Source organism: Squalius cephalus (assembly GCF_949319135.1).
Source record: "Squalius cephalus genome assembly, chromosome: 12".
In the NCBI taxonomy this organism is placed as follows: domain Eukaryota; kingdom Metazoa; phylum Chordata; class Actinopteri; order Cypriniformes; family Leuciscidae; genus Squalius; species Squalius cephalus.
In genome coordinates, this window is record NC_137133.1 from 32,500,135 (window position 1) to 32,522,013 (window position 21,879).

Below are 21,879 nucleotides of genomic sequence, written 5' to 3' on the forward strand. Positions count from 1 at the left end.
AATTTTTCTTAAATATATATGCATGTGTGTGTATTTATATATAGAAAATAATTATACTCCATACACACACATATATTATGTAAACACAAACTTTTATTTTGGATGCGATTAATCTCGATTAATCGTTTGACAGCCCTATTAAAAACATGACATTGCCCTTTAGTCAACTTGCCTATAAAATGCAATGACTGAAAAAGTATATTATATTTTCGTTATTTTATTTCCGTGAACATAACTGCAGTAGCAAAACAGGCACATAAAAAAATGATAAAAATGAGGTGAAATGCATAAAGAACTCCACAAAGCTAACCTGGATTATCATGCCCATAAAAAGCACTCACAGATTTCGTTTTCTCATTTTAATTAAAGCGAACACACAATTAACTATATAATAATTTGTTAGCCTACCTGGTTTAGTAAATCGTGCATGGCCACGTTGTAATTAATTCATTCCCTTGTTTTAATAAAACGACAGAATTAATTACTTCAACAGCGTGGCCATGATTTACTAAAACCAGAGAACAAATTTAATTCGTGGCCATGATTTAGCCTAAATGAGAGAACAAATTCTTAATTCATGGGATTGAAATCTTAATTCGTGGTCAATGGCCATGATATATTTTGTCTGCATGTAGCTACCACACACACAATAGCTGTTTGCGTAGCACATCCTCGTGCTTTCTGCCAATGTGCCGCTTTAGATTTCAATATGAATCTTTGCTAACTCGCACCGTCTCGCCACACTCCCTTTCAATTTCTTCTCACCTTACTGTGCATTTAAGTATAAGGCTTGCAACTTCACTAAAACAATTATTGAACTACATGGCCTATTGCTCCACTCTTGCTTCGCTACTTTAAAGACTGTCTCGAACTAGAAAATCACCAAAGTGCATTCTGGTACTTGAGCACGCAAGAACCATTACGACACTCTTGTTTTTCTTAAAGGTGCAGTTTGTAATATTGACGCTAGCAGTTGAAATACCCAATGTCCAAATTCAAAATATTGGAGTGTTGTTCTGACACACAATGCACATTTCAGAGCAGAATAACAGGCTGTAGCATTGTTTTTCAAAGAAACAATTATGTGAACTTTGCAAGTTTCCTAAATATATGCAAACATAATGTGGTATTTTTATGCTTTATTACAGTAAAAAAAAAAAAAGACATACAGCACCTTTAACAAAAATCAGCGAGAAATGACTGCTACCAAAGAGAGTGTGGCAAGAGGATGATGACAGCGATTACACTACATGATTTTTGTCATACTCTATCATAAAATATTTTGAAATGGTTGAGTGAAGATCCAGATCCATTTTTATCCTGTTGAGGACCTGTGGAATGTTACAGTATATGAGGAGGTTAATGTTAAAATAATACTCCTAGGCTAACTGTTAAAATACATTTTATTAGTATATGTATGCATATTGTTAGACATCAAATATGTGGATGTTAAGGTTATAATGTTGCACCTCAATTTACAATTTATTTTGCCTGTGCAGGGCTTGAAATGAACTTTTTTACTTGGTAGCACTGGTGCTCCCAACTTCAAAAACTTAGGAGCACCACAACTACAAATTATATATTAACAGATTTAAAAACAACACCAATCAACACCAACAATCACTGGGCTTTACACATCCAGTGACCAGGATTTGAAATTTGGTCTTCTGGCTCTATATCATCTCACCCCGATGATATTGGCACATGATTTGTCATTTGCATACGTCATGTTAATCGCAACTCCGTTCTTTTTCATGAGCTGCAACATAGGTTTAAATTTAGTGAAGTCAAGCTCTTCTTTGGCAATGGTGCATGCGCATGGCGTTTAGCTCTGCCAGTAGAGCGGAACGACCGGCAGCATCCTGGCGATTCAAAGCCTTAATAATCGAACCTGATGAACCGGATTTGTTTGCCACACACTTGTCCCTGCATTTTTTGTGCTTGGCACTTTCTCCGTGTTTAACCAAGCTCTCGCGCTTAAAATGTATTGATTCAGTTGCGAACTCTGTGTTGCCTGCAAACTCTGTCCCACAGGCTTTAGAGTGAACACAATGCATTGAACCAACAGCATAGCGGAGCCACTCAAAATCTTTTAGCCACTCTCTCCGAAAGCTGTGCGATTTTCTTTTCAGCTGGTGGATCCACATTAACCACATTACCAACTCCAGGATTATTTGTGTATTTCTTTAGGTGACGGTTTACAAAAGAAATATGTCAGCGTTCATTTCATCTTCTCTCTTATTCAGCCTTTTAAATTTCGCGCGGTAGTCAGCTCCCTGAACACGTGACAGCGGAGCCTAGTGAAAAGGGAATGATTGACAGCTAATATTAACTGCTTTAAAGTTAAGAACGTAAGGATGATTGGCTATGTAACGTTGGATAGAATGATGGTCCGGCCACCGTGTATCAGCGCACATAAGGTAGCCTACACACTGTGCAGTAATTTGCGAAAGTTTTTTAGAGAAATGAAAACAGGTCGCACCACAACCATTATTTGCACTCGCATAAATGCTCCCAAATATATTTTTAGGTCGCACAGATTAAATTTCAGGAGCATATACGACCAAAATGGTCGCAATTTCGAGCCTTGCTGTGCAAATAGTATGAATTAATAAATACTATTATTATGTATTTTTTTAAGCAATTCACATGAAATTTTGACCAGACATTGGTATTAACAATGAAATCATACAATTATAATTCATAAAAACAGTTATATTTAATAAAGCATAATGACATAGGAAAAAAGAATTGAACACTAAGAAAAAAAACAAAAAGTAGTTCTTCCTCCTACCTGTGCCAATTTGAATCAGCTGGTGCATGTTGATAGGTTAGAAAAAGGCTTACCCACCTCTGAATGCAAGTATACAAACATCTCAGGATGGGTAGAGGCAAACAGCTCTCCCAAGATCTTCGCAACAAGATTGTTGCACTACATCATAACGGCACTTGTTTCACAACTCCAGATTTCACAACTCCTAAATTTTCCTGTAAGCACCATTGGGGCCATTATCCGTAAGTGGAAGGATCATCACTCCACCATCAACGCCACGCACAGAAACTCCTCACAAGATTTCTGATAAGGGAAGTCAGAAGAGTAGCCCAAGAGCCAAGGACCACTCAGAAAGATACAGTTGTCACAGAGAAAACAATAGGCAATGCACTCCACCGCCACGGCCTCCATGCATGCTCACCCCGTAAGGCTCCATTATTGAAGAAGAGGCGTGCTGAAGCTCGTTTGAGTCTGAATTACTGGGAGAATGTGGTCTGGTCAGACGAGACAAACATCTAACTTTTTGGTCAATAATACTACACACCGTGTTTGGAGGAATAATGGCTCTGCATATGACCCTAAAAATACCATACCAACAGTGAAGTTTGGAGGTGGAAGCATCATGGTGTTCTTCTCATGGTACTGGCAAATCCATATTATCATATTATTGAAGGGCAGATGTATGGAGCCATGTATCTTTTACCATCCAGCAGGATGATGAGAATGAGACGCGAGTGGACCTTCCAGCAGGACAACGATCCAAACTACTGCACAGGAGACTCTGAATTGGTTCCAGAGGAAGAAAATAAAGTTGTTGGAATGGCCCAGTCAATCACCAGATTTAAACACAATAGAGCATTTGTGGAAGACGGCCCCTGGAATATTCAATGTTTAAAGACGGTCTGTTTAGAAGAATGGACCAAAATCCATCCTGAGCACTGTGAGCCATTCATTTGTTCATACAGACGCTTCGTCTTGAAGCTGTCATTGCAAACAAAGGTTTTTCCGCCAAGAATTAAATACAAATTTAATTAGTGTGTTCAATACTTTTTTTCCTGTCATTTCACTTTATTACACATAACTTTTTTTTGGATTGTAATATTATGATTTTCTTTTTCTGTGTAGATTTTCTGGGTTGATACCAATGTCTGGTCAAAATTTCATGTGAATTGCTGCATCATTGGAACTGTGTTTAATAAATGTTGACGAGTTGAATACTTATTTACCCCACTGTATATGTATATAAGATAGATATATTGTAGACATGTCAAGCCTTTTAGACAGAAGCTGGGATGAATTTATTACATTTTTTTGTATTACAAGTGCTACTGTTCCTTCAAGATTGAATGTGCAGTTTCTGGAACAAAGCCTTTTTGACTAACCAATTATTGAACTAGTTACCTTCGAGACAAGGACATAACAAATGTTTGAAGAATTGCTTTTCTTGTGCATTGTGGGTATTTTTGTAACAACAGCAGGCTGTTATTTGAGTGTTCCAAAGTGAAGCGAGAATAGATGTACTTTAGTACCTTTCAGGCTGTGTTTTGGTGAAGAATGAACCATTGCGTCGTTTTCAGGAGTTCTTTGTCATGGATGAGTGTCTGTAGATTGTAGTGAAATGTTAGGCTGTGTGTGAAGGACACTACAATTCTTGAAGGAAAGTTAAAAGTTCAAGTACGGTCAGTTGAGATGATGTCTTGTGTGGACAATTTTCTTTTCTACACTTGGACCTTAAAAAAAAAAGTATCTCATGAATTATGGAATTTATATATAAAGATTTATACAACAGTTCATTCTGGTTCTCGAATCTGATTGGCTGAGATCCTTTTCCAGACATACGATATTCTACTAGTATCACCACGGGAAACGTTTCAACATTTGTATCACAGAACAATGGCCAAGATCAAGAATTTCTGTTAGGTAATACATTCAATTTTGGTTTGTTTTTCACCAAACCCTATCGTATACCCCCAGAACACTTGGAATATATGTCACGTGTCGCATGGGATTATTCTGTGATGCTTTTGCGTCTTTTTTTTTTTTAAATGCTTGATCTGGTCGATATTCACTACCATCATATGGATGAGCGGAAGTAGGATTTTTTAAATTTATTTATTCTTTTGTGGTCTATAAAATAAAGAAGGTCATACGACATTAGAACAAAAGCAGGGTGAGTAAATGATGACTTTAATTTCAGGATGAACTATCCCAGTAAGCATTTAATAACCTTGGATCTCTAGGTTAATGTTAAATTATTAATAATCATTTATTTAATGTCAATTCATGTTTTTGCTAATACATTAATGTTGTTAATTTATGCAATTTGAAATGTTAAAAATGTATTAGTATATGTAGAAATTATCTTTTACCAAGATGATTAAATGTTATAAAAGTATTTTGTTATTTAGTGTTTAACATGTAAGTAGCTTATTGAAGTGATTCTTTAATTGCCATCCACTATTTTTGAGTCACATGTCATGCAGTCCTACCATACTGTATGGATCCTTGTGTTCATCACAAATGTTCACAAAGATTAAAGGTGTACTGCTCAACATCTTTTCTAGTGAATTCAATGGGCAAACCGATAACAGCATGTGCCATTTTGTTGTATGATGACATGGCAATGCCATTGCTCACAAATGCACCTCAGTCATTTTGTACAGCATCATGTCGAGAGTAAACAATTGATATACACATATCCTATATGTCTTAGGTTGTGCAGTACATTATGTTCACTATAAATAATAGATGCCATGGGATTGCTGCAATGTTAAGCAAATTCCTTTTTCATGTCTCTCACTAGCCTTCAATCTTATTGGCCTCTTTTTGTACAACGAGAGATGATCATGTAAGTTCTTATTGCTGGAGATTAGTTTGCCCTCTGTAATGACGCATAGAAGTTCCTCTGCCTCACTCTAGGGGTTAGGGGACTTCATGAATACAGGGTGTAATGCACTCATTATCTTTATGAAAACACCTTAATTTATCCCCTGCATCACATTTGTGCATTAGATATGAGAGACAGCCAGGTTTCTTTCGTACACTAATGCCATGTCATTTCGTAAAGAAATTTCTCGTCCCAAAAAAGCACATTTATTGCAGAAGTCTTTTGTGACCACTTGTAATTGCTATTTTCGTTGCGAAATTACTCCACTGTGTTGAGCCTTCGTCCTCCATTGCACCATTAATAAGTCATGTGATCGCAGTTGGTGTCCACCTGAGTTGACGTCCCTTTTTTAATAACGACTCGCATTTACTGGGGAATATCCGATTTGTCTGCTTACATAGCAGACGCAAATGCACGTATCCGATTCATATCCGATTTATTACCACATATGAGTGAGGCCTGAATCCGATCTGAGAAAATCGGAATCCATGCGTTTTTTTCCTGCTTACACGTTCACCGGTCATATCCGATCTGTGCCACTTGAGAGGAAAAAATCGGAATTGGGTCACTTGAACCATGCAGTGTAAATGGGGCCTAACAGAATTCGGGTACAGAAATTGAATAATCAAATGTAAAATAACAGTCCTCACTGTATAAATAAAATATAACTAATTTAATTAATACAGTTTATCTTTGTTAAAGCTACAAAAGTCATTTTCTCTTTATCTTTTGTTGTTTGATTATCATTGGTGACACAAACAACTGTGGATATTTTAGGCTGCTGTCACTTTAAGACGAATGCACGGACCCAATATAATGATACGCATGATAACACATCCGTTTTCTTACTCAATTGTTTACTACACGTAAGCGACTGTCTTTATGAGGATACTCACCGAGACGGCCATTTTGAATTCATTTTGTGTGCGCATGTCCGTTTAAGCTCAAAAGAAAGAGAACTGAATTCGGTGTTCACGTGCTGTCTGCGCAGCTCTGTGTGTGCGCACAGAAAACGGCGTGCAATTTACAGTCCTCTTGCACTTGAGGCTTAAACTGACTGGACTTAACGCATGCAAATGATAAACTTTCACTCTATGATGGTTAAACTTTGCAAATAATCCGCGAATCACATGTTCCATTCCCTATGCTTCACATCACACATCCTGCGATGTGACTTCCGCGGATGCGCACATTGCGATATCGTGCAGCACTAGTACTTTTTTTTTTCTTTTCTTTTTTTCCGTATGTGTCAAGTTGTATCTTTTTCGAACAGGACAGGATAAATAATCATTGCAAGTGGCAAATTTAATCTGCAAAATTATTATTATTATTTTTTATTTTTTATTTTTTTTACTGAGGTTAACCCTTTAGAACCGGCTGTACTGTTCTACCAGTAGATACCAGCAAGCTGTATTCATTTTTCATGTGAAAAACACCTATTTTAGCTTCAGGTTCTAAAGGGTTAAAGATAAATGCTACTAGTCCATATTTAATTTACATTTAACTTAGACTTGTAGCGTTTATCTTTAACCAGGAGATTTTGTAAACACTTTCAATTGTAATGAATGAGATTATATAATAAATTAGATTTGAGATTTTAATCTAATAAATTCGATTTTCTAATAAAAGATGGGGTAGTAGCGTAGTGTTTAAAGGTTGTACTTTTGTAAATTAACTGTACATTTTGAGTTTAACAAAACATCTTCTGAATGTTTTATTTTTCTCATTGGAACGCACTGTGGCTGGTTTTTGATCTAAATAATTATACTTCTACTGTGAGTTTTGGTATTTTCCACTATTAAAGAGGCTATATGCAACTTTTTCCCCAAAATAAACGTAACAATAGCCTTTTTATTTGACCATTTATGACTCAAACATCTCCTGATGAGCATACTGACACCTTGTCAGCTCACAGTGGGTGCACCTATAAGCCTGTATCCTATTTTTCCTATTTTCTGTCGGGTCGGATTTTTCGCGCGCTGTCTGCGGATGTGACGTCAAGCGCGTTCATGTTGTGTCATATATATTGCAAACAAACTTAGTTTCTCAAACAATATATGTATTTGACTGTTCTTACCTCTGTAAACATAATGTTGACTTCTTTGCAGCGGATGACTTGTGAAGTGTGCACGTACGAGCACGCTGCGAGAGCGAGCATAAAGGAAGAGCAGTTCCGTTTTTTGGCCACAGGTGTCAGTCGCGAGTTTAAATTTCAGAAAATTGCATGTAGCCTCTTTAATCAGTTTTTAATGCACTATTTTAATTAGGGCTGTCAATCGATTAAATATGAACTGATTACATGATATGCTAATTAATTAATCAAATCCATCAGGTTTTATTATTTGTCAAGTAAAGAATTTTTTTTTAAATATATGTAGAGGTCAGAGGGTATGGTTTCATTTTTTAATACACTTTTGTTGGGGTGAAATGAACATGTTAAATTGACTGCCCTAATTATAATGCATTTGTTTAGTATTAAAAAAAAAAAAAAAAAAAAAAATTTTGTTTACCATTTTTATTTATTTATTTATTTTCATTTATTTACATAGGCCCTATAATAATTGTGGATATTCTCACTCTCCCTAAATTATGATTTTCAGTTTGATATCATGAAAACAGTCTGCTAGTCTGTATCAAGTTATTTATTGAGTCTGATGGTGGTTGTTCATCTCAGTGCAGGAAAACATGCACCTCTCAGCTGACCTTTGATTGATTCATCCACGCTGAATCATTTAGACTGCTACACTGAACATTTCACCTGTTCTTCTTTATTAAATCAGTCATTTGTCATTTCCTGTAGCAGGCTGAGACAAAAACGCTCTTTAAAAGAGTGTTTGATCTGACCTGGCCCGCGAATCCGATGGTTTTGATGTTTAATTCATTCATCCCACCTATAAAAATTTCAGCTGCTACTGAAATCCTTAGCAGTGGATCTGATCTGTTGACATTCATCTGAGGTGAACTGACAGAGGTTCTGCTCACCGTTTGAGTCCTTTGTCAGTTTTACGGCCCAAAATAACGCAAGTCCCTGTTGGACGTAATCGCATCTGACCGTGCTTTAGCTCCTGAGTAAAGTCGAGCTTTTGAACTGCCAATTTCTCATATGTGCCGTCGAGGGTATGTTCAACCGTCCTTGTGTCCGACTCTTGGCCATTACCTGTAGTTTCTTCTGTCATATTGCTTTTGTTTATCTTCACTTTCTGCGGATTTATTTCTCTAAAGAGTAGGATAAATGATTCAAAGCCTCATCATTCAGACCAGACGCTGCGTCTCTCTCCTTCTATGTTCTCATTCCCTGGGCTTCAGGTAATCACAATCCCAGCTTGGTATTAATCCGAATTTCACGGCCTCCTAATGTTGTCCATTAAAAGCAAACTCTGTAGACGACGTGCCCGGTCTATCATGCGGTTCTACATAAACCTCACCGTGGAATCCAAGCATCCGGCGCAGCGGTTGGTGATGAACCCCAGCAGGCCAGCCAAGTGATTACGACATATCTGAAGTTGAAATATCGCCAAAGGACTTAATTCCCACTTTCCCCCCCTTTTTTTTTTTGTGCCTTTTAACAGTAGATCTGATCAGAGTAGAAGTGGCTTCCTTCCTTATCAACAGAAGAGCATTTTCCAAGAGTGCCAAAGTCGTATAAATAAACACTTTTCCTGGTAGGCCTCTAGCCAACTCTTACGTCAAAAGTGATCATTAAAGATTGAGCAGGGGACCAGCTATAGAGTGCAACAATCGGGATCTAAAAGTAAAAATCCAATTAATTTTCTCCATAAGGGAATTGATTTATAATGATAACCTATAAACTTTTAGAAACAGACTTGCTGCATGCTTTTTTTGAAGCTATCAGTCCATATTATTTCATTAGAGTCAATCTCTCTACGTTCCCATAGAATGAATGGGAACCAAGGCCATTGAACAAGTGGATGGCCACTGTTGCATGGCATAGGCTTTACGAAATCTGAAAAGCATCCACCGAGTGCTGCTTTTTCCACACCGTTTGGCTTGGCAGGCGCCACCCTGATAAGGTGCCAAAAAGCTCCCACATCATTTTGACTCTCGTCCAGTTCTGAGGGATGGACTGACCTTTGCTGTCATGATACCAATGCTTGCTGGACCTTCAGGCTAAGCAGACTGCCCGCTATAGCATGGGTGATCTCATTTCCTGCTCAAGGCCAATGAGTCATCCACTAGCGTAGCCATTAGCGGTTTCATCCTTAAGAGATGCAACTGTACCTATTTTTGGCTTGTCTATATTTCAAAGCTGTCACAACATGTATTGAAACCATCAAACATGCATATCCACATATAGTGCTTATCCATGGGCGTTTCATGGAAAACTACTCCTGCAAAGCTGGCGGCATGTTAGCATGCTCACAGTGCAGATGAATTACCCCTGACATGCCCGCGTGTTCCTCATTGCAGTGGGCAAAGGAAGCTTTTGACTGATCTACTTCATTTCCACAGGCGTAGACTGAATCATTGATCGATCCGCAGGCCTCATTAAGCACCTGCGCTGCATGACAAAGGCCAGAGTGACTAACTGTGTCCTCTCACAAGTGTGACCCTGACCATATCTCTCTCTCTCTCTCTCTCTCTCTCTCTCTCTCTCTCTCTCTCTGTATTCTCATTCTCACATTGTCTTCTCTAACCTCTTGATTTCTCACCAGACTTCTAGAGGATGACATATCCTGCGAATATGAATTTTTTATAAAACATTTGCTTTGTTCTAAAACTTAGTGTGCTCTCTTTCTATTCATCAAAGAATCCTGAAAAATAAAATGGATCAGTTCCCACAAAAATATGAAAGTTTTCAACATTGATGTAGACAGCAAAATTTTAAGGCAGCATCCTAAATAAAGCGAGAAAGTAGGCATTTTATTATATATTGCATATTTTAGTTTTGCATTTTGAATGCAAAATGAAAAGAAAACTAAAAAAACTTTTGAATGTATAGTTTTTTTGTATTTTTTTCCCCTTGTTTTAACAATGGATTTATTTTAGGTATGTACTGTGCAATGGTTTGCGCTCCATATAACACTTGCTAATTATAAAATTATTCCTACTAAGATTTGCCCGTCGTATTTTGATGATTCGCAAGCCCCAACCACTGGGTCACACTTGCCTTTTTGCCAGTTTTTTACTTTTAACGTTTAGAGGCAGTAATTGAAATCAATAACTTTGTTTAGCTTTATAATCTTCCTCAGACAGGTTTGTACTGGCAAATAGCAGACAAATGGATGTCCATGGATGAATAATAGTCCTAGTCAAACTCCGACTCGCCTTATCCAGCCGTGTCCTGGACTGTGAGCGTGAGCTGTTCTGCAGTGTGAAGCTCAGCCGTGTGGCGGCTCTCCTTCGTTCTCCTCTGTTGAGCTCATTTACCTCAGATCCGATTCACATGGCTTTCTCTTGCTCGCTATTAAACGTTTAATAACATTCACAGCGTGGCCCACCTATACATCTATGCAGGAATTTCAAGTAACTCCAGGAATTAGTGTCATTGTAAGGCCACATGTTTCACAATGAACTATCGGAATAATGAGCTGCTCCAGAGGAAGAATGGACCTGCCTGGATTTAAATAACCTTTTGGAGCATTGCATTTTATTTCCAGAAGTCTACTTATTATATTAGTCAAGGTTATTGCTGAAAAAAAAATCTATCCACATCTTGTCCAATACTCTGTAGGGGGGTGCTAAATCACTAGGTGCATCCCAATTTCTATGCCGTTTTTAGTATAAATAATTGTGTTTTCACACTGATTCCAAAAGGAAAATATCCACTTCAAATACCTGGATGATGCTCTTAATTGTTGGACACTTCATGCACTCAACTGTCACAGCTTTTCTTATGGGGCTACCGGACTGGATGACACAATATCCTTATACATTTCATACACTATATGGTAGAGTACGTAGTGCATAGAATAAGTGCATTGTGTATGGTCCGTCATTTGGGACACAACTACTGTTAACTGTTATGAGGTAGAATTTTCTAGAGTCAAATAGTCAATATTCAATTAAATGTACTGTGCATATTAATAGAGTAGCATTGCATACACAGTTGCAGTTAATAGTAGAATTATGTGCAATGGAATTAGTAGTAAAATTATTTGCATTGCATATACAATTTCAAATTTTAATAATCAATTCATTTGAAATGTAAGTTACTGTTTAACAATGAGTATTGTTTTGATAAAAATGACACATTTATTTGTTGCCCTCCATTTAAATGGCAAATTGTTTAAAGCTTAATGAGGGCAGCAAAATTTTATTACTCACTTTTTTGCAAGATGAACATTTTTACATAATTAGAATATAACAATAAAATGTAAGTAAATGTTGTTGTTTTTTCATAGAAACGTATGGATTCTCAATATATTGTTGTCATTGGTTGAAATCTGCATTTAAAAAAAAAAAAAAATCTAAATCAGCGGTTTATGGAACTTGATTTCAATAAATGGTCTGGGTGGACTGGGCACATCAACCATTTATTTCAAGCAGGAAAAATCCCAAGTCTTTTAAATGATAAGATCTCATGGAAAAGTATGTCGGTCCTTTAGAGTAAATCTCCATCTGTATCTTCAGGCAAGGTTTTTAGCATAGTGTCTGTAAAAAGTAATTTTCAACTTTTTTTCATCCATTGCATTCACCTGTTCATTAGCTTATAGCAGAGAGCGATGTTTTCTCACTGTTGCATCATGGAAGTAATTATTGAAAAACGTGTCCCTACAAGGCGGGCCTAAAAGTGACTGCTGTATTGTTTGCATGCTATCGCACAGTTTAATAAATGGAAGATAAGGTGATGTTTTGGCAGGTACTGGTGGGGGGGGTGCACAGCTAAATATTCCTGGCGCCGCATTAAATATGCATGCAGTGGCAGTTTTAATTATTACAAAGTGCTGAGCTATTCCAAGAAGAGCATTTCCTCCACACACACACACACACACACAACACACACACACACTTTTATATCAACCGTCTGGGACTGTGTGTTCATGCTTCAACAATTCTCATGCATTATTTAAAAGTGGGAAGACTGGGGAATAACAACTTTTCCCTGCCCAGTACTGGGCTCCTCTCAGGTAATGACCAAAGTATCCACTTGGCAGTTGGACACTGCTGACCTCTGACCTCTCTCTTGCTTTTCCTTTAATGGCGAAAGGTTCATCCGTGAATTCCTGGGATGTGTCTGCAACTTTCTTATTTTGAGATCACCAATAGCTAATTAAAATAAATTATAATAACTGAATTATTTATTGAAAATATAGATATTCACAGCATCTCTATTAACTCGCTATCCAAAAACACTGTATTGTCATGTACATTTTTTATTTTATTTTGATAGATAGATAAATAGATGGATAGATATTCAAATATAAATACTATGTCCTTCTTATTGAGAAATGTCTTCACGTTACTTTTGGCGGATGTTTATATGAAAGATACTTTTTTTTTATATTTTCATTTCCCCTGAAATAGCCACAAAGGTCACCTGTACGTGGCCGAGAGAACTGAGCTATCCATGAGTAATCACTATGTTTAGAAAGGTGACATTTATAAATGAAATCTATATAGCAGACACACAGAGATGATGAAAAAGCGCTGCCTCTGATATTTTAGGGGTTACATTAAGGAACATAAACACGTACGCAAACTTATACTATTTTGCAAACTGTTTTTTTTTTTTTCATCTCCCCCGGCTCTCTTTTTCTCCTTTTCATTATTGTCCATCTTTTTCTCTCTCTCTCTCTCTCTCTCTTTCTCGCACTCTTGCATCTCTCCGTTTCCTGGAATATGTTTCCTGTGTTGTTGGGTTTATTCTGGGCCTTGGAACAACACCCCTACCATTCACAAACACAGCGAGGCTGTGAAAAGAAAGTTCTCTCTGGCAAGCTTTTTCTCTCCATCCTTCTCGTTAGTTTTTTTTTTTTCTGGTCTGTTGTTTCTGAAGCAGATGCTGTAGTTAAGATCCATCAGTCCACATGTGAATGACAGAAGCTTCTTCTCCATCCAGCTCAGCATCCCTCAGGATCACCATGACCTGAGCCTCATCAGCTGACCTCAGCACCAGAAAATAACCCTGTCTAGTTGAGTTATTCTGCCCAGCTGGACTCAAGTCTGGAATTTTTACATGAAAATAACATGGTTTTATTTCATGTAATGTTTTATTTTTATTTTAGCCTTTATTCTGCCACTTTTTTTATTTTCAAAGTAGAGACGCATACGACTGAAGCAAAGCTTCTCTATAAACTCACTATCCAAAAACTATACAATGTAATGTACAATTTTCAGATGCTAGATTTTTTTTTATTATATTGTTTTATTTGATTTGATTATTTGTTTTACATGGGTTATTTTTCATGTATTGATTTATTTTGAGTTTGAGTGAGGATTATTTTTTAAAACTTCAGAAATTAAGCATCAACTTTTCTCTGTCTGAAATGTTTAGAATAATATTTTTGTGTCATTCGATTATTCACATCAGTTAAGCATGTACCCTGTTGCTTTAGCAACAAAGAAACACGTCCACATGTCTAGAATAGCGCGGCTAGACGTCCCATCGTTAAAATCTTCTACTGGCGTGAGAGGGAAACAAACAAAAAGCATTTCAAGGCTTAAACATTAAAGACTGTAGCTTTATCATAATCCTCAAGCTAGTCTTCTATCTACCTGGTCGACATGAAAAGCAGTGTTAGGCTGATGTGAGGAAATATCAGAAGCAGATAAGCTGGGGTTTTATGACTTTGACTGAAGTTTTAATAATACAGATATTGCATTGCATTTCACTAACAGTGAAACCCAAGGGTTATGATACACAGCCCTTGATGCCACAGCCTGTTTTCTTTCCTTGTCAAGCTTGGACTTTTATATGGCTGGAAATCGTCTGCCTTTGGCTCTGTCATGGATCTGATTTCAAAACCAGAGGGCAAAGGACCGATAATCGTTGCTGCTTATTATTATTATTTATTTATTTAGCTTTATTATTTATTGCTTTTGAGGCAATATTGAATTTAGGTTTTATGCTTAGCATTTTATTAAACATAAAAGTTTGTAATGTTGCCATCTTGGAGATCTCCTCTACTCTCTTGTAATGCAGCTTTTGACGATGATCTGGCCTCAATCATGCTGTTGTCAGCGTTTTGCAGCAGATGCAATCTGGACACATCAATATGTCCTCCAGCAGTACAAGTTTTCTATTTTCCCCTATCAATCAGTCCAAGCAGGCTGGTGTTCTCTAGTTCCTTTGTAGTGCTGTTCAATCATAAGCCCAGTATTCTGGTTGAACACACACAAATACATTGAGCCTTTGTGGACTTAATTACGCATCATTAGGGCCTGATGCACTGCATGGGTCTCTTTAGAGCGAGTCACGGCTATTGTGTACTGTGATTTGGCCGAAATGTCAAATTAGGTCTTGTGTGGCCCAAAAAAAAAAAAAAAAAAAAAAAAAAAAAAAGGCAAAACAGCAAGCCAGAAGAAATGAGCTTATTGTGTAAATTGCTGCATGCACCTTTCTACCATCCGGTTGTTAAATCTGGGGCTCATCAGTTTCGCTTAATTTGCTATTCATGTGTATTCACAGTCAGTTGTCACGCACATGTATGTCAATCTGGACTGATACTGTTGCTGTCGATGCTAAATTCAGATGCCGTTTATGGCCTGTTACATAAATGCATATGTCTTGATGGACACAACAGGTTTAAAACATTGATTAGTGTCTTGGTGGGTTGTGCAAGTTCTCTAAAATGTTGCTTGATGGTGATGCAGCTTGTCATTGCCTAATACCACCTGCGTTTATTAAACAAATTAAAGGTTCAAAAAGATCCAGTGTGGAATTTCTGCACAGTTGGTGGCAACAAACCAAATTGCAAAATGATGTCTAAAGTCTTTTATTCCCAACCTTTTTTGACCAGTTTACCCCAAAGCCCCATCATTAAGATTTGATCATTATATATTAAGGCAGAAATTTTGACTGTCATTGTGTAAACGTGTATATGTTATTTTAGTCACTTTATTTTATTTTAGGCTAGGTTTGATTTGGTTTGTTACTTTATTCACTTTATGTTAGTGAAAAAAATGACTAACCTAACAACATAACAAAGCCAAGTGACTAACCTAACATAACTAGTTGCACTTTATTTTACAGTATGTGTACTTACATGTACTTACATGCACTTACAGTGTACTTATCTAAGAAAATAGTGGGTAATATAAAGTAACTACAGGGGTTAAGGTTAGATTTAGGCTTAGGTTCAGGGTTAGTACCTAGTTATTACCCAGTTATTATTACTGTAATAAGTAGGGCTGGGTAAAAAATATCGATTTCTTGATTTTAATCGATTCTCATTTTTATGAACCGATATCGATTCTTAAATCCCAAGCATCGATGAGTCATCCTGTTCTCAGTTGACGAATGAATCCAATAAATCACAATAATCTTTGTGCTTTACTTTTGATATGAAAAAGTTTCAGATTTCAAATTATCAGATTTCATAAATACCGTTTTGGCGCTGTGGCGTGATCTTCTCTTCCGCCTTAATAATACCAGTTACAGCGTGAAATAAACATGAATAAGCATCTGAAAGTGTGTTAAAAGATAGAGTACAACTTATCGAAGTCCGTATCATGTCACATGGAATCGCTCAATCAGTGTTTCAACCGTGGAAAGTAAATAACAGTAGGCTAATGAAGCCTATAGGCTACAACTGACTCCCATAGTTTACAGCATTAACGGTAGTTAGATTTGTTTTCATTGCGAAAATGTGCCATGTATTGTACCTGATATCCAAAATAATCAATATTGAATCGAATCGGAATCGAAATCGAATCGAATTGCAAGCTTGTGAATCGAAATCGAATCGAATTGTGAAATTTGTGTCAATACCTAGTCCTAGTAATAAGTACATAATGTAGTATGTACATGGAGAACAATAGAAAAATTGTCGACCCAGCAGAATAGCCCATATAGGGTATGTTCACACTGTCAGTTTTTGGGATTGACAACCACATTTAACAGGTGTGAGTCTCGAAATGTCCTGTTCAAACAGCAACTTACAATAGCGTCTCGAATACTCTCTGTACTGTATGAACGTGCAACTGGAGTCAAGTCTGTATTCTCTTACCAGTATCCGTAGAGAAAGTGGTCAAAGTAATATCAAAGATGGCGAATTCTTACAACTTTTGATACGACAAGTCTAATCGAGCCACGAATTCATGTCAAATCTTCATTTACCAACAAAAGCTTTTATATCTGGGTGGAGAGCGGAGCATTTGAGTCACGCGTAGAACACAAAGCTGACAGGAGCAGCTCCTTTGAGAACAGTGACTGGATCTAAAACCTTCAGATGACACACAGCTCATATCTCCGTCCCCACAACATCACTCGCACTGTATGACATGACACAACTAGTTGTCCAGTCCGGTTCTGTCCACACAGCACGGGTTTTCAAGAATGCGGTTGTGTCTCCTGAAAATGTACGGGTGTGAATTCATATAGAATATGGTTGTCAATCCCATAAATGACTGAACTGTGAATGAACGTAACCGTATTAAGGACTCAAATACAGGACTGACAACCGTATTCCGTAGAGTGTCATTCACACAAATTGCACATATTTTGGTTCCTTTCATTCAAAATGGAGGAAAAAAAATTACAAAATGAATCATGAATCATAACTAGGCTAACAAAACAAATCCACAATCTGCGTACCACTTCAGGTACACTTATCGTCCAGTTCAGGATCTCAGACAATGTTACTGCAGAAGGTAGAGCCCAACTATTGAACTCGAGACCTGTTACCCCAGACCTGTGCTGTGGATCCAGCAGAGGAATGTGTGGAATGAAGCCTGTTAAATTTTTACAGCATCAGACCTTTAGCCTCTTCACCCTGAAGTTTTTACTACATTTTTGGAATTGGAAAAGCCCTCCCCCCCTCCATTTTTCACTCACTCACTCTTCTCTCTCTCTATCCATATGTTTGCAATCTCCAAGGTCCTTCTCTTTCTCTCTCTTACACTTGCTTGTTCCCTCTCTCTCCCACACCTCACTCGATCATTTTGATTACATCCGAAGGGAGAACCAAGTGTTTTGCAATCAACCTCTCCGTAAAAAAACCAACAAAAAAAAAAAAAACCCTGTTGTATTTAGAGTAGGAGGGGTAGTGTGGGAATCCATTATTTTGAGTGGAGTGTGACTACTCAGTCACTGAAAGCCCAATAGGAAACACCAGCAGCCGGAGGAGGAAAATTAGCCCAATCCTTTAGGGCTCTGATATATGGCGCACATCTGGGCTGCCGTCCATTGTTTTCAATTACAACTTTAAGCATGGCCTCCTGCGTGCTGAGCAATGCTCCCCCTCAGTTTCGTTTTCCATAGCCCCTTTCTCTCCCTCTCCGACCAATTACACAGTGGACAGGTGTCGTGTAGTGCTAACAGATTGGCCCACCCGCCTCTGTCTATTTTTCTCGCCGTGTTTCAGGAGCGCTCAGCATAAACTCTCCAGTGACGGTCATGACAACACTCCTTTTTTTTTTCCATCTCTCTCTCTCTCTCTCGTTGTCATCTGAGTGAATATGAGACATGAGGGTGAGAAGTTCATCATGCAGTCAGTCATGTCTAATGAACAGTTAGACCTGCTTCCAACACCCGTGATTTTGACAGGGATTTTGCATGTAATTAGGGAGTGAGAATCACGAGGTGAATGTAAGTTATTAAAATGCAAGGTCCTGCATAGCTCTAAAGATTTCCAAGTGTTTCTGTATATGCGGTACAGTATGTTGAATTTGCTATCATCACAAATCTTCTGTAATTTTTATATTATTACTGTGGGCCTTAATCAGAGTAAATTAGATTCCACGTTTAAACACCCCATTAAAGCTTTGTGGCTTTTAGTTCATGTCTGTTAGCTTTTATTTAATTTTATATCTTATAAATATAATTATTTATATATATAATAGTTTTTACTCCTATATATTTTTATATTTGTTAAATCTAAATGTGCAGAAACAGTAGACCTTAACCAGAGTAGATGCCATATTTAAAGGCCTTTGCCTTTTATTTTATTTTATATTTGTATTTTCTTTTCTTTTGTTTTAAATGTTTATTAATTTTCTATATATAAGTATATATTTATTTAATTTATTTTTCGATTTTATAAATCTAAATGTGCATTATTGTGGACACGAGATGCTTGATGCGGTTTCCAATTATATCAACATCCAGTGATTTTTCTTTATTTATTTGGAGTCACAAATAAAAGAAATTGAAATATGTTTCTAATTTACATTTAATAAAAGACTTGCAATATACCCCAAACATATACTAGCCAAACGTAGTTCCATATTTCTGATGTGTTCATTTATTTGCTGAATGAATACATGCATTTCGTGTTTGCTGTCTTAGCTGACTTAACACAAATCTTTATTTTTCTTCAGATAACATAAAGCGAAAATTGCGACGGCGACCGATTTGGGGGCGGGGCATCATCAGGAAGAAAAAGAGCTATAAAAAGGAGGAAGCAGAAGAAGATGATGAACCAGATGAGGAAGAGGGAGCGGATGACTCGGCTGCAATGGCGCAAGGTGACGCCTGTCTCACTCAGGACGAGTCGTCCTGTGACGCAATGGAGCTCCATCCTGAGAAACACCCACTCCAGGCCAATGGACACATCCTCTCCACAGAGGAGGAAAACTCATGTGAGCCGACGGCCAATCAGGACCCTCAGGGCGAAGAGGAGGCCATCGAGACTCCCTCGGAGGAAGCTCCTAGCGTTAAGGAGCCTTCAGAGGTCCCGACGGTCCCCGCTCCACAGGAGTGTGTGAATGGAAATGAATCTATGGACAGTGTGTATAGTGATGCTCTAGATAAAGAAACAGAGGTAGACTCTATTAAAATAGATGCATTTGAAGAGAAACCAGCAGAGCATAAAGAACCTTCTGCCCCAGAATGCAATGCAGAGGAGAATGTGGCAGCAGCGGAGGAAACGGTGTCTGATGGCGACCATGAAATAGAAGGTATGGCGCGTTAGATTTTACTAGTTAAGTACTAGTTAAGCATATTATTTTACATATTTTCATATATTTAAAATGTTTATGCACTCTAATTAGAGATTTTAAAATGCATAGAACACTGCAATAAACATAGTTATATGTAATTCTCATATCTAATTAAGCGTTATTAAATAAATAACTTCCCAAAATAACTCTTTAGTCTTAACAGATGTCCATAAAAGATGCAGGACCGATGAAAAATTCTAAGTATTGATAGTCAACTGTACGGTTAATCACAGTTTGGAGAAAAATACTCTGTACTTGGACTTCAAAACACCATCTGTTTGTGAGCGTTTTCCTGCCGAGAGTTAAATACACCAACAGAAACACCCTGAGGACTCGCCTCTTCTTAGACGGCTACAGACATGCCTTTCCTTCACCAGGTGTTGTCCGTTTCTCGTGTGCTCAGGTTTTTTTCCATAGTGTGACTTTGCTTTGTTTTTATAGGTTCATCAAAAGGGAAGAAATATGTCAAAGGTCCATCCGAACCCGATTCAGAGGAGCTGGCTGTCAGACTCGAGGAGGCTGTGCAACTTCCACCACCTCCTGCTCTCGTGGTTGACCACCAGCGGCTCGAGGTGAGATGGAAATTAATATAAGATATTCTTAAGAAATGCTTAAAATATGGTTTAATCATTTTTTTTTTCTTTTTTTAAATTGTAATGATTTTTTCCACCTCTGAAACCTATATCATAACCCCCATCAAATTATTGAGGTTAATGGGTTGGAAATGCAGTTTTCTGTGTCTTCAGTGATTGTTCTGAGGTAACATACATAAGCACATCCCATAAGCTCTCTGTGCGCATTAGCATTTCTGTAGCTGTGCTGTAATGCACTGATCTCAGAAGGAGGGAAATCACTCCAATCATCAACTCATTTTGGAAAAAGTCATCAGTGTGGAGACTGCTTCATCATCATCATCATTAGACAATTTTGGAAGTGTTCATTCATTCTCATTCGCTAAGTCATTCATTTCCATTTCATTATTTGCTATCAAGTTCATCAAATTAGGGCAGCAATCTTCGATTTTGTTTCTCTTCTTACAAGCACAACAAGAAGTTCATATTCCTGAATGGGTTGCTGCGTCCCAATTCAACTACTTCTAGTACATACTTTTGAGTGTGTGGCAGAAGAGTTGGCAAGCTTTGGGACAAACCAATTCATCATAATTGCGCTTTTGACTGCTCTGTCTCTTAGTTGTGTGCATCTTGTCACCATTTAAACTGCCCTGTCAGTCATCTTGTCACAGTTAAAATCCTCCACATTCAATTTAATTTAATTTCCTACTTTATCTGAGAGAAATGTAGAAGCACGTTGATCTGCCAGTCTTCGGTCTTTCATGCGGAGAACTCTCCTCGTGTTTGCATAATGATGCATTTAAAAGTTAATTACCAAACGTACCTTTATAAAAAGTTCACAATGTGGATTTTTTATGATATTGAAAATGGTGACAAGAATTAATTTGGAAATTCTAAAGCCCATATTTAAAGCAAAAATAATTATTTAGAAATATTTTTATTGAAATAACATTACTCATGTTGTGATATTTTGGTCATATCGCACACCCCTAGGTTAGATAGTGATTTTTAATCTTGAGTCAAACCTCTCTACATAACCGTCGGTTTTGAGCAAAAAAATTATTAGTCTAATAGAAGATTATCCGTGTATCTTTGGAATGCTCATTTCAGCATACTAAGATTTGGGACACTAATTCAAATTTCGAAAACTATTAAGGACGGATAGTATGCAAATTGGGATGCAGCGCATGTGTTTGGAATGAAATACTATCTTGCATAATTTTACAGCCTATTACTTGCTTGTTTTTTAATTATTTTAAATTGTATTATCATTAATATTGTTATAATAGTTATTACTATATTTATTATATCATATACAATATTTTTAAATGCTGTGTGAAACCGTATATTACTTTTTGACATGATATACAATGATTTTTATGTAGAAACATTTTTATGTATTATGCTATTTACTCTATCATTCAGTACACTGTAGTGTTGATTAATTAAATTAGTCGCATTTAATTACCTTGTTGGAATTAAATCATGCAATAATTGAAATGGAAAAACAACAACCTTCAATTTTGACAGTCTGATCAAATAATGAATCAAAGGGCTATTAAAAAAAAAAGTTTTTAATATGCCAT

General features: G+C 37.2%; 1 protein-coding gene across 2 annotated transcripts in view; it reads left to right on the top strand.

Moving 5' to 3' along the window:
- Positions 1-21,879, top strand: part of atad2b (ATPase family AAA domain containing 2B) — an 88,542-nt gene that overhangs the window by 51,462 nt on the left and 15,201 nt on the right. For both annotated transcript variants that reach the window (XM_079888478.1, XM_079888479.1), the window contains exons 25-26: positions 19,101-19,679; positions 20,163-20,293. In XM_079888478.1, the coding sequence (XP_079744604.1) occupies positions 19,101-19,679; positions 20,163-20,293 (710 nt within the window). The remainder of the gene's footprint in view (positions 1-19,100; positions 19,680-20,162; positions 20,294-21,879) is intronic.